The sequence below is a fragment of the Lissotriton vulgaris genome, chromosome 3_1 (genome assembly GCF_964263255.1).
Source record: "Lissotriton vulgaris chromosome 3_1, aLisVul1.2, whole genome shotgun sequence".
Lineage (NCBI taxonomy): Eukaryota > Metazoa > Chordata > Amphibia > Caudata > Salamandridae > Lissotriton > Lissotriton vulgaris.
In genome coordinates, this window is record NC_141689.1 from 1,935,150,671 (window position 1) to 1,935,165,106 (window position 14,436).

Genomic DNA, 14,436 nt, shown 5'->3' on the forward strand with positions numbered 1-14,436 from the left:
GGTTCAACGTCAGAAACCTGTGCCCTTTTAATATAGGCCCAAGTAAGGATTTCTCTTTCCTTTTCCGACTTTGTACATGTCCCGCATACAGCACACATACAAAGTCGGAAAAGGGCTAAAATAAGTCTATGCATGGTATTTTGTGCTGGAAGGCTACCTTTCCAGTAGGAATCCTATGCTCGACACAAGGAGACACCCTTACACCATGGCACAAAGGTGTCTTCTTGGCGCTCAGCAGCTGATTTCAGCGCCGGTGCTATGGAGAGGGGAGAAGAGTGCCTTATTTCAGTAAATGTGGCGCTCTCCTCCTCTCTTCTTCTCATGCAGTGCACCTTTTACGGCTGCTGCACTGCCCGGCATGAGAACTTAGTAAATCTGGCCCCTAGAGGCCTAGGTTTCCTAACTTGTGATCTTTTTCAAGTAGTGTGATTTTGGGTGAACACTTTATGACCTTAAAACTCACTTCTGTCATCCCCAAAAATGTTGAGAGCGCTCAAAAGCGATTCATGTTGAGATAATGGCTGAGTAATTCGCCCTTGATACTTAGAGGCAATTTAAAAGCATACTGCTTTGGGACAACCATCCTTTCACATGGGGGATTTTGTGCACTGTACATGTTCTTTATGTCAGTTCCATTATGCTGCTGTAACTTTGATGGACTCCACTGCACCCCTGTCTTGTTCCTGTTTCATCACATCATGACCCTAGATCTTATTATGTTGTCTTCTCCAACTTCTCAGGGCTGGTTATTCTTCTTCATCAGAATTTCTAGGGTCACTGGGTGCAGGGCTTGTCGCTGGTACTTATTTCTATACACAGTGAACCGTGTATATCAAAGCAGAGCATGGAAAGCCCTGCCCTTAGCAAGAGTGTGGCAGGAGTGAGACAACTACATATTCCAGGATGTCAGCAACATCCTGAGAGCAGTGATTTTCTGTGTCCCAAATGACTCAGATATTCACATATTTGCAAATTCAGCAGTCTTAGCAGACTGTACCCCTTTAAACTAACTGCAAAGCACAAACCCCTAAATATGCCAACTTCTGATCTACTATAGTGTGACGAGTGGTGATCGTTTTATGTGTAAATAACCTGGAATCAGCAACAAGATCTCCTCTGCGCCCACTTCCTTGATGCTTGAGGTCTGCAATAGTGTGACAGAACCCTGGTTCATCATGTCTAAATCAGGAAGGCGATCTCCCCTGTGGGCGTGTCTCTTGTCCACCCTATTGCCGGGGGTCGCTGCTCTCAAGTAACCCTTGAAACCCAATCTCCCATCTCTGTCTTTCCACTGGCAGCTGGCCCTCCATGTGATAATCACAGACAACTGTTGCATTCCTGCCTCATGGCTCTATATTCTATTTATCAAACCCATGGTGGAGGATCAGCGTTTATCTCTCGAAAGAAGGCAGGAATGTCACCTCTTTTGCAAAGAGACTTGTGACGTGTTTGAGTACTGTTAAAGTATGTGACAGTAACACTTTTTATTTGAAGCGCTTAGAAACAGCAGATGTGTGGTATAAAGCCTAAAAACCAAGTTATTATTATTTTAGGCATACATAAAAAATATTTACAAGTTGGTTACTTAAAGACAAGCTTCATACTTAACGTTTGAATATCAGGATATAAGGCTTTTGTTTAGCCATAACTTCTATCTAATCAGCATGCCCATCCACCCATCTAGCCCCATTTTCCACTCCTCTAGTATTTGTAAATCTGGCCTCTGTGTTTTAGATGAGCAGAGCTACATGTACTAGAATTAATAACAGCCTTAAGGTGGTGACCGCAACACTCAAGAACAAGCTTTTTTTTTATTGTAGATTTATATAGCGTAAACTCGGCCGGAAGGTATTGGAGCGCTTTACATGAGTACCAGTTATGTTACACTAGGACACGTTATTATTCTTGGTAGGCACGGGGAGATTTAGTGATTTGATGCTCGCTTCTCGGGTGCAAGGACTAGGAAGTCCAATTGATAAGGTCACTGGAGCCTTTTATTAAGAGAGCATTATGTGCTTCCACTGTTTGTTATCTTTGTACATAGTTTCCTTCGGCAGATTTCACTATTTCCAATCCACATATGTGTTGTGTTTTGAATTGTGAATGCCTTGGTGCCAGTTGCATTTACAGAAATGCAGTGCTCTCTTTTGTTGCCACACCAACCATGTCTTGTCGCTTGAAGATGATGATGTGTCCGTCTGTGGTGATTGTAAAGAGAGGAACACTTTCTAACTGACCGCAACTTTCTTCTGTTCTGTGCAGCGAAAGATGCCCACAAGCCCCCCGTGTTTGTGGAGAAGTTACAGAACACCGGCGTGGCGGAAGGATACCCAGTACGGCTGGAGTGCCGCGTCTCCGGGACGCCCCCACCGCAGATCTTCTGGAAGAAGGAGAACGAGTCCCTCACGTACAGCACCGACCGAGTGAGGTGAGTCAAAACACACCTGGCGCCGGTGATGTTTGATACACTGGCTGCTCGTACTATGTAGTTATTAAACTTACTATAAAAAGAACCCTGAACCAGATTTTTATATATTGCCCAGTCTTCTATTATTGACACTGAAATACAACTTCTTTGTATTATTCTGAGTGGATTGTGCAATTAGATCAAAAGTGACATAAAGGGAATAAAAAATGCATTACAATTCATATAAAGCCTTGTGTAGGCCGGGAATATCGATTCCTGAATCTCGACGAGACAGAATATTGTTACAACAACAGTGGTGGCTGGTATTTAATGGCGTGGGGGTGGGTCACAAGGTATGGGGGAGGGAATAAAAAAAATTAAAACACCTGTTGCTGCCAGTTCTCCTTCCTCTTCACCCACTTCTAGGGCAGGAAGCACCCGCTCCCAGACTCCACATAACCAACATAACACTGCAATGCAGCGTTGTGATTGGTCTGAGCACCGTGGTTCGGCACTCAGCCAGGGAATGGGATGCTGGGCATGTTCTGCACCCATGCTGTAATGCAGCATGGTGCAGAGCATGCAAAGTGTGCATGACGGTTTGGCCGTCTCGAAATGGCTGGCCACAGCGTCTTGCACACTTGGAGTGGGCACACCACTCCTGCCCTGCTCGGTGAGCGGTACAAAAGGGGGTGGTGATGGACGGAGCATCCGAATCAATCAAACACTCACACCCAGTCAAAAGATCTGGGTTTAATCCATCACCGTTCTTTAGCCCACTTGCCACCCCAGTTCAGACATGGCTCTATGCAAATCAGTCTGACCCTGTGCCTCATGGGAACAGTCCAGCCCGAACTGCCAAGCCATGTCTTCCCTGGACCGGAAACAAGCTTCCGAGGACCGGTTTCTGGCATTCCAGCCGTCTTCAGCCCGGCTTGCTTGAATCCAGTGGCAAAGTGAGCAAGGGACTCACGTCTGAGCATACCCTGCCACACTTATGGCGGCCAAAAGCGGTACAAAAGGCTGTGAGCAGAGGAGCCCGCCCCGCCCATACCCAGCTGAGCAAGGACAGATAATAACAATGAGTTATTATCATTTAGTTTTTTCCTTGTTGACCTGCTTAGTGGGGCGACGCTCCTCCGCCTTTGTGTAGGGGCCACCACTGTACAACAATATCGAGGGACAAAATATTGAAAGGTATGTTTCTAATATTTTCTATACCTAACTCGATATATACGTATATCGTACCTCAGTGATATATATCTTCAAGGTATGTAGATGTGTAGTTAAGAATAGTAAACCCATACCTCTCTCTCTGTACACCTTTCCATATTTTGGCCATCGATATTGTTGTAATAATATTCTACCTGTCAACATTTGGGACCCAGTGTTACCTATTACATTCCAGCACTACAGGTACAGCTTACTCAACAGCCAATATCAGTCTTTGGTCCTTAACTAAAACAGTGTTTCCTCAGAAGGATTGTCATGTTTGCATGTTACTACCAACCACACGTAAATCAGTCAGCACAATTATTCTCAAATTGGAAGTGTCTACCAAACTTTTGGACCACATCCTGCCTGCACAGAAGATCAATCTTCCTCAGACTCCTTTTGTTGTGAATTGTGAGGCACCTGATTGGTTGATAAGCTAAACTTCTTGCCTGGCACTTTTTAGAAGTTATGCTCTGTAGGCCTTTGCAACCAGATTTGAGAAGTGTTATGGCCGAAAGATCAGGAAAGGATCATTCCATTACAGAAGCAACAGTGCTTAATTTGAGCTGGTGGTTTCCGGTGCTCGGCACCAGCACCTAATTGTCAAAATTGGCACATGTGACAGTCTGCCACAAGGTGTCGCTGTCAAGCTATTTTAGAGATGACTGCAACAGCAGTTAATTATTAATTCATATACATTAAAATTGACTTTTACCTGCCACCCAAGCCATTCTTATAGCTTAGGGGCCTGAAATAGACTGAATTGTCACACTTGTAGGAGTGTGATGGTTAGTAGTTGTGTCGTTACTATCATAGGCAGCATGGCAAGGGCAATGTGTGGTGCAAGTTCTAGTGGCCTCCTGACGAGAGCCCTGGCACTTATTCTTTTGGTGGAGGAAGCGAAGGGACATGCTGTGCGTGTCAGTAGATTTAGCTTGATTCTGTCCTACATCTTCCCAAATATATGTGTTAGACTATTTAAGGTTTCTTTGCATTTAACAATTATACCCTCAACACGTTTAATCTTTTCTTTCCATGCGCAAACATCTTCTGCATTCATCTCGTTTCCTTTAGTGGAATTTGGACACATGTGGCACCGTCACCCTACTGTTTTAGGCACGGATCAACCTCCTGATATCTTGTTAATTGACAACATATTTGTTTTTGGATGAGCTGGCTTACCAAAGTGAGAGGTCTACATCCATTATGTAAGGTGCCTAGTCAATTCCCCAACAAACATAGCTTATTGAGACCCACGAGTTTGTGCTCAAGTGGCCACAAAATGCACAATTTCCCATTTAGTTTTAACTCCCATTGGGAGTTATGTGACAATTAAACTCCTCTGTGTTAGTTCAGACAGTAAAGATAATTGCCTTTGCAAAGCAGGCTGGAATCAGCAGTAGTGTGTTATTCCCAATTATTTCTCCAAGTTGTAAATCGATTGCAAAAAAACAGACAAGCCACGCGCTAACATCATTGCACTGGGTTCATACATGCACACACACTGTCCACATAAGTGTGAATAATCTGAACAAAAAAATCTGTTGAAATGTTTTGCAAATGAGCGTGAGAAGAAAATGTGAAAAAATGAATATTTGTGAAAGCAACAGTGAAAATTCACTCTAGTACTCCCCTTCTCAAGACTACTATAACAATAAAAAAACTATTTATTATTTGCACTAACAGCCTTCCAGAATGTTTAGAAAGCAAACTTTCTAACACACTTCGAACCCTTCCTTCAGAAGATCTCTGACCCCCTCACAGATCTCTCTTTTGCTACACTTTAAGGTCTCTGGCCCTCTCATACACTTCTCGCCCCTGCATCCTTGTCCTGATGACAAAGTTTATGCCACGTCGAACATCTTGCGTCAGTTGGCTGTTTGTATTTTTGGAGTTTTCACATTTTCAGAATTTGGGATTTCTGTAAAAGAATCTGTGCTACAGACTTGAACATCTCATACTCATGACTGATACAAGCATCTGTTGGAAAAACACATGTCACCAGATCTATTTAATGTACACAGAAAGTAAGAAATACTTGCCCCAGTATCCCACTTCTTCCAGAGATGGTGTTCAATGAGGTTAGTGTGTCACCACAGGAGTCAGGGAAAGATACTCGTAGAGAGGATGAGGGAGAAACTCATTCCATTCCGTTTCACCTCTGATGATCTTTCTCCGCAGCATGCACCAGGATAACTACGGCTACATCTGCCTACTAATTCAGGGCTCCACCAAGGAAGATGCCGGCTGGTATACGGTGTCTGCAAAGAATGAGGCCGGGATCGTGTCCTGCACCGCCAGACTGGATGTGCATAGTAAGTTGTATTTATAAAACAGTGTATTTAAGAGTCTCACTAGTACAATCAATTCCTGACACATCATGTATGACCATGATATACCTGAGTCTTGAGATGCATTTTCTGATGTTGTAGAGGGAACAAAACTGGCTTAATGTGTTCCACTATGAATAAGCATTGGCATAGCCAATAGGTCTAGCATTTGGGACATTATAAGTGTTTAGCCATGGAACAGTTGGTGTTGTTGCACCAAGGATATTCTGCTGCATAAGTAAATACTTATAGGGTCCAAAAAGCGAGACCTATTGGCTATGCCAATGCTTGTTTGTTTTTTGTTGCTGTTTTGTTTAAGTTGCCAGATCTACAATAGCTGGATATGGTTTTTGTTAACAGTTCTTTGCATCAAATGAACTTGTTATCATTGCTCTGAATGTTGTTTCCATTCTGGTTGTAGGAAGCAGTCATTCCCGGGGGTGTGGGAGCTGCCTAGCTGTGCGCATGCGCTGAACTTTGCAAATGAAAAAAGCCTGGTGCAGGCGCAATTTACAAGTTTGGAGTGAGTGAGCCACAAGCAGCATGACTCACTCACACAGGAGTTCATGCCCTGCAACTGCATACTCAGCATGGTTTAAGGAAACTCGACCCACTAACTCCCAGATATCGAATACATATTTACCAAGAAACTCTGAGAAGAGCCTGCCTGCTGCACTGACGACTTGTGGTGTGTGTGCCTTATGAAAGCATGCACTGACGGCTGGTGGTGTGTGTGCCCGGTGAAAGCGTGCACTGAGGGCTGGTGGTGTGTGTGCCTGGTGGAAGCGTGCACTGACGGCTGGTGGTGTGTGTGCCTGGTGGAAGTGTGCACATACGGCTGGTGGTGTGTTTGCCTGGTGGAAGCGTGCACTGATGGTAGGTGGTGTGTGTGTGCCTGGTGGACGCGTGCACTGACGGCTGGTGGTGTATGTGCCCAGTGAAAGCATGCACCGACGGCTGGTGGGGTGTGTGTGGCTGAGGAAAGCGTGCACTGACGGTTGGTGGTGTGTGCCTGGTGGAAGCATGCACCGATGGCTGATAGTCTGTGACAGCAGGTAGTGTGTGTGTGCCTGCTGAAAGTGTGCACCGACGGCTGGTGGTGTGTGTGCCTGGTGGAAGCGTGCACTGACGACTGGTGGTGTGTGTGCCCGGTGAAAGCGTGCACTGACGGCTGGTGGTGTGTGTGCCCGGTGGAAGCGTGCACTGACGGCTGGTGGTGTGTGTGCCCAGTGGAAGCATGCACTGATGGCTGGTGGTGTGTGTGCCTGGTGGAAGCGTGCACTGATGGCTGGTGGTTTGTGTGCCTGGTGAAGCGTGCACTGACGGCTGGTGGTGGTGCCTGGCGGAAGCGTGCACTGATGGCTGGTGGTGTGTATACCAGGTGGAAGCGTGCATTGACAGCTGGTAGTGTGTATGCCTGGTGGAAGCGTGCACTGACGGCTGGTGGGGTGTGTGCCTAGTGGAAGCGTGCACTGACGTGTGGTGGTGTGTGTGGAAGCGTGCACTGATGGCTGGTGGTGTGTGTGCCTGGTGGAAGCGTGCACTGACAGCTGGAGATCTGTGTGCCTGGTGGAAGCGTGCACTACTGACGGCTGGTGGTGTGTGTGCCTGGTAAAAGCATGCACTGACGACTGATGGTGTGTGTGCCTGGTGGAAGGAGGAGCATTCACAGTGATAGAAGACACAAATGAAACTGACGAAGAGGAGGGGAGGAGGGGGAGAAGGGAGTGGGAGCAGAGGAGCATGATTCATAGCTTGAACACACAAATAAAGCCGACCAGGAGGAAGGCGGGAAAAGGGAGGGGGTAGTGCAAGCAGAGGAGCCTGATTAAAGCAATAAAAAACACAGATGGCAGCTGTGCACGTGTTCGTGAACACAAGCTGTAGGCCAGCAAAAACCTCTGGTGGCACTTTTAAAACCCACTTACTAAATGTCTCGAAGAGACAGCGCATGCACTGTCTCAGGCAAGACCTAAAAAGGAACAGCACACAACTATACTAAGTTGTGGATGTGCATTGTATACATTTACTGAACGGCTGGGATAACCAGATGTTTGGATGAAAGTCTCAGGCCCTGATGGGTAGCAAGCAATGATTTAAAAAAATATATGCGTAGCAGTGGTGTTAATGATTGTCATCTAGATTCTTTGTGTGTAAACTTACCTCGCATAAAAATCGCGAGAACCTGGCCCGACCACAACCCTTGTCGAACCCTCCACCTGGGTTCCCCTCATGTAGACAAATCCTCTGGGTGCACATGCACCTCTGACATCAAATAAAATTGAAGTATGATACTTTGGGGAGGGAGATTAGATAGGAAAAATAAGCTGTTTCGTTTTTCTCAAACTGGAAAGGTGTGGGTCTGTTGAGGGTTGCAGGGAAATGAGGGAGAGAGGACTGAAGAAGAACTGGTTGGGAAGTCACTAGAAACAAAGGAACTTATCATCATTGGAGGTGGTGCTGGGAAGATCAAATATTAATCTTTGGGTGAAGGATGAGATACAGAAAAAACAACATTTCACACATTGAGGGCAGGGTAAGGGGCATTCAGTGAGAGCCAGGCAGCATTGTAAGGGAGGCTATGTAAAACATTCTGACAACTGAGACAGGTTCCTGGGGCCACATCCACACAATCTATGCCAATTTAACAGTCTTTGCCACCTACAATTCTTTTGGCATTGCATAAAGAATTGTATGAGCTAGCCTTATGTAAAATGTAGTTCTCGGTGTATAACATGTATTATGGCCAGAAATATAATTTCTGAGGAGGTGTGTAGAATTTGGCAGTTTATAGTTGGATTGATGTTTTTTGAAGCAAGATTGACATGTATAGGTATGGCCTAGAAACAGCTTTAGCAATATTGCCAATCTGACACAATCAAAATATATCTTAAATAAAAAATACACACATACTTAAAGTTGATACATAACGGTTAACCATGTAATGTGGTACAATGTTACCATTAAGGGGATCTGGTGACTTTTTAAGCCACACTGCCGAAGAAGACAAGAGGTTTGTAAATGTCACCAGAAGCCTATGATAACAATATAGGGCCATAATAGAAATGGTACCCATCACGTATATTTTATATTACATGTTTATTTCGGGGTAGTTAGCGACTTTCTTCCAGCTGCAGCTAACAATGGATTGGAATTAGAATGCATAGGTTTCATGAATAAACTGTTGATAAAATAAATGGACTCCGGTGAGATCAGTAGATTTATCTAATTATGTGACTGTTGTGTTTACCATATAATTATGCATTTGCTAGCTAATAAGCCACATAACATGCAGATTTTGCAAAAAATGCTGCTTTAGCCAAAATCGATAAAGGTTATACTGTCAGCGAATGTGCCCCAAAATTTGCATGTTAGGTGGGGTGTGATGTGGCTACGGCGGGGGATGTCGAGGATCAGGCGTGCCGAGGCGTTCTGGATGCGTTGCAGCCTTCTCAGGAGCTTGGCCGACGTTCCTGAATCAAGGTTGTTTCCGTAGTCCAGCCTGCTGGTGACGAGGGCCTGGGTGACAGTTTTTCTCGTTTCAGTGGGGATCGAGTTGAAGATCCTGCGGAGCATTCGGAGGGTGTTGAAGCAGGAAGAGGAGATGGCGTTGAACTGTTTAGTCATGGAGAGGGTGGAGTTGAGGATGACCCCTAGGTTGCGTGCGTGGTCGGTCAGTGTTGGAGCTGTTCCCAGGGTCGTCGGCCACCAGGAGTTGTCCCAGGCTGAGGGGGTGGTGCCGAGGATGAGGACCTCCATCTTGTCTGAGTTCAGCTTCAGTCGGCTGCTCTTCATCCATTCGACAGCGTCCTTCATTCCTTCGTGGAGGTTGGTTTTGGTGGTGAGAGGGTCTTTAGTGAGGGAGAGGATCAGCTGGGTGTCGTCGGCGTAGGAGATGATGTTGAGGTCGTGCTGTTGGGCGACGTCAGCGAGGGGTGCCATGTAGATGTTGAACAGCGTCGGGATGAGCCCTGGGGTATTCTGCAGATGATCTCGGTGGCCTTGGAGCGGAAGGGGGAGGCGGACGCTCTGAGTTCTGCCGGAGAGGAAGGATGTGGTCCAGTCCAGGGCCTTCTCTTGGATTCCGGCGTCGTAGAGGTGTGTTTGTAGTGTGCGGTGGCAGACCGTGTAGAAGGCGGCTGACAGGTCCAGGAGGATGAGGGACGCTGTTTCTCGGTTGTCAAGCAGGGTCCTGATGTTATCTGTGGCGGCAATGAGGGCAGTTTCGGTGCTGTGGTTGTAGCGAAACCGGACTGGGATGGGTCCAGGATGTTGTTCTCCTCGAGGCAGCGGGTCAGTTCTTTGTTGACGATTTTCTCAGTGACCTTCGCCGGGAACGGAATGCAGGGAGATGAGTCGGAAGTTCTTGAGGTCCTTGGGGTCTGCCTTGGGTTTCTTGAGTAAGGCGTTGATCTCAGCGTGCTTCCAGCTTTCCGGGAAGGTTGCTGTCTTGAAGGAGATGTTGATTACTCTCCGGAGATGGGGTGCGATGACTGTGCTGGCTTTGTTGAAGATGTGGTGAGGGTCTAACGGTGATTCGGAGTGGATGGTGTTCATGTTCTTGCTGGTGTCCTCGTCGTTGACGCTGGTCCAGGAGAGCAGGGTGGTAGTCGTGGGGGTTCTGGTCGTGGCGCTGAAGCGGTCGTAGATGTCGGCGATCTTGCGGTGGAAGAAGGTGGCCAGTAGGTGGCCAGAGAGTCATTAATATAATGAAATCTGTATTTTACTGAGAATTGTGAAATATTTTTCAAATGAAGTGGGCCCCTGTAATATATCATGTTTGTATTAGCCCTCTATATGTTTGTGCTGCTGCCTTTCACATTTTGCTTCTGTCCACCCCAGCAACGGACATTGGGTTAGTCCACTCAGACATCAACTCACTTGGGTTGTGAGTAATGGCATTTTGACTGGTCACATGGTCACGGAACGCACGCCATTTGGCTGCTCCGCACTGAGTCACTTTCAAAGCACAGGATACAACAATTTGCTTTTGCACAGGAAGGGTAACTGAAATGCAGTTTTTCTATGTGTGCTGCATTAGCACACATAGAAGTTGAAAAACGTCATTGTTTCAATGATTGTTTATGTGCAGGAAGGGAACCCTTCCTGTACATGCATATAAAAAATCATTGGAGGTGATTTATTTTTTCTATGTGTGCTGGAGAATGCAGCACACATAGAAAGAAGAAAAGAAAACGAGGAGAAATGAATACATTTCTCCTTGTTGCGCCTCCCTACGCATCCCCTGGGGAGGCATAGCATTCACAAGCATTTCAAGAATTGCCATTCCTCGTAAATCTGGAAATGTGTCTGGTTCCATGGGTGTTGCGTGGCAACACCCACAGCAACACCCATGGAACACCCATTTCACACAAAGTGCTGCTTGCAAAGGGGCCATATATACAAGGACAGGAAAAGTCACGCAGGGTGGAGCAGTAAAATGCGCCACCGGTACGATACAAAAAGTGACGCACTGGTGGCGCTAGGGGCTTGTAAATCTGCCCCTCTGTGTCTTAGAAATAGGTGGAAATATGTACACAGAGGTATCTGACTTTGCCTGGGTGCAGATTTCTGACTGTTATGCATTTGCCATACTTTTTCATGTTAGATGTATAAACCTACTAAAGATGCAATTTTCAAGATTTAACACAGAAATCATTTTATGAATTCCATTTTGCATGCAGAAATATGCATAAGTAGATGTTCACATGCGAAAATAAAGCAAGTACTTGCTAATTTTTTTCTCCACAGAGAAAATATTTTCCTATGAAGAAATCCCTTACCCCAGACCCAAAGCAGTTTTGGGACATTGTTCCTGCCACTCCTTGTAAATGAGGGGATGTGTCCTGGGACCCCCATTTACCTCATCCAGTGGGCCACCACCAGGAGGCGCACTCACCATGTGCCATCTTTTCGTGGCGCACCATCTGAGTGTCTGCTGACATCCTTATTGGCTACCCTCCCACATCCATAATACGGCACAGAGGCAACGTGTTTTTCTCAGTTGCATGGGATTGTGCCCCCATGCAAATAGGGAAATGCTCTCTTAAGATAATGGTGGTGCTATTTGTGCGCCAGCGCTTTCAGTATTTTCCTGTTTTTGGTACCTACAGGGACGAAACATGCCTTTTATCAGTTGCAAAACTAAATGTACCTGTTGGTTCAGTTTTACTCCCTAACACCTTTGCTTTTTTCATTTGCCAACAGCCCAGTGGCAGCATCAACCACATATCACCAAACCGAAAAAGGTGCGACCCTCCACCAGCCGCTACGCAGCACTTTCAGACCAAGGGCTCGATATCAAGGCAGCATTCCAACCTGATGCAAACCCAGTACACCTGCAGTCTGGCCTGATAGAGAGTGATGACCTGTAGAGCCACAGCTGGACGCCTCTTTTTCTGCCATCGAGGATTACACTGAAAACTAATGCCTTGAGAGACAAGCTATCTGCCACTGTTCTGCCAATAGGCAGACACGCCTTCTGCTAATAAGACACAGAACATCAAAAACAAATATTATCCATTATTTATAGGAAATTAGACCTTAAGGGGTTATATTTTGGCAGGTTTGTTTGGTTGGTTCATGTAGGGAGCATGAATATGATGTTCTGTCTGCCACAAACATCTGCCATGAACAGCAATGTACACGTTGCACACCGTATCACATTCACCAAAATCTTCCTTTGCAGATGTTTCTGAATATGTTACCAATTTCTTGTCCCTAGTGTCAAAATTACAACGCGTCCTTGAACCAAGTGTGCATCATCAAGGTCCTCCAACGTGCTGCTCTGCTTGGCAGTACTAAGGGACTACTTTGGACATTTGGACACATGATTCATCCGTTTACGAACCCAGCAATGTGTTCTAACAACCACAAGTGCAATATATATTGTTATATAAACAAGGGAGAGGTGATGAAGTGTGGGCAAAAGAAGTGCCTTGCCTCCTTAGTTGATATATACCACAGAATGTAAAAAGGAACCAACTGCCTTACTTCTTTGATGCAAATAGCCAATCACAGTGGTAAGATCAGTGCCTGATTGGGTGACTCTTTTCTGTATTTTTTGTCTCTACCAATGGGTGGTGGTTCGTTCACAAGTGTATTGCTGTTTGGTTAGATTGAGCACTCTTCAATGAACCTGGTCAAATGAGGTAGTAGAGGAGATGCTCATCCGCGGACTGGTGAACAGATGTGGAGGATTATCTGCAAACGGGTAACTACAAGTGAGCGCAATGTAAGAAACATTGCTCTAGATCACTGCCAGCTCACCCGAGGTTCCAAGAGCAGGTGGCACCAACTAGTGGTATATGTGCATCAATCACTGGTTATATAGCCTGCTTTCTGATATGTGGGCGAATGTGTGAAAAAAAGAAAGTAAGTTGACAGAGGATGAAACTTGCAAGATCTGTGATGAATATACGCCATAGGATGTAGTTTGAGTAGGTGTTTGAGGGAAGTGGAAATGGTAGTTGAATGTGTGAGATACACTTTATTAGTTTTTTTAACCACGTCACGTGCACGCGGTGAATGGTTTATCTGTGGTCCCTCCCCATTGCTGTATGACAGCAGACGTGCAAGGGGCCCTCAACCTGGGAAGTCGCGAGCTAAAGTAGGCTACTAGTCAATTTGGAGCACTCCCCAGCTGTCCTGTGAAACTGGGTCGGGCACTGTGCCCCTTAAACTTTCTAGTATGACAAAAAGCGTAGACACTTTTATAGACATGAAAATCATGGTACTTTGCAGTAAGAGGGAAACACTATTCCCTTGTATGAAGCACATCAACCACATTATCATTCACTATTTATAAGCGTTGAAATGTTTTAGTTCAGCTTAGTTGTACTAAGTACTCATAGTTTTTTTGTTATTGTGTACCACATGACATATCTTGTATTACGGCTATACATTACTTGCTTCGGAGCTTTTTTGTAATTACACAAATCCAGGTTTTTACTGAATGTTTTGCTTGTAACACATTAAAATAGCTCTGTTCTTTTTCTTTGGTGCTGGTTTCGACCACTGTTACAATTAATGCTTGTATGACTTTCATACACCTGTCAAACAGAAATATTTTACATATACGTTAGACAAATGTATGTCATACTATTTGCAAAATAACGCTTGAATGTGCCTGGTTAACGTTCTGTTTGTTTACCTTCACCTGTATTATTTTGCTGCCTTTTATTTGTATTTATAAAAAAGTACTGTCATATCTTTGGATTGTTGTGCTGATATCATGAAGGTTTAACAATCTATCAATAAATATAAACTGATAAAATTATGTTGTGTCCTTGTGGACGCTGCTTCGCAACAAAATATAGGTATGTTATTTGTATTTTTAGAGTGCACTGTCAAACGCGAGTTTATCCTGGCTCAAAGCAGGTGTGTGTCCTTAGCCCTGCTGATGGTCAGTTGGTTAATTGAAAAGCCAGGTTTTCAGCTTCTTACGGATTACAAGAAGAGAGGAGGATGCCATTCCATGCTTTA

General features: G+C 45.3%; 1 protein-coding gene across 6 annotated transcripts in view; it reads left to right on the forward strand.

Annotated features, from left to right (window-relative positions):
• The window catches only part of LOC147728640 (palladin-like), a 407,759-nt gene extending 393,529 nt beyond the window's left edge, over positions 1 to 14,230 (forward strand). For all 6 annotated transcript variants that reach the window (XM_086962405.1, XM_086962406.1, XM_086962410.1 and 3 more), the window contains 3 exons: positions 2,263 to 2,428; positions 5,804 to 5,937; positions 12,160 to 14,230. In XM_086962405.1, the coding sequence (XP_086818531.1) occupies positions 2,263 to 2,428; positions 5,804 to 5,937; positions 12,160 to 12,326 (467 nt within the window). In that variant the 3' untranslated portion in view covers positions 12,327 to 14,230. The remainder of the gene's footprint in view (positions 1 to 2,262; positions 2,429 to 5,803; positions 5,938 to 12,159) is intronic.
• The last annotated feature ends 206 nt before the right edge of the window (positions 14,231 to 14,436 follow it).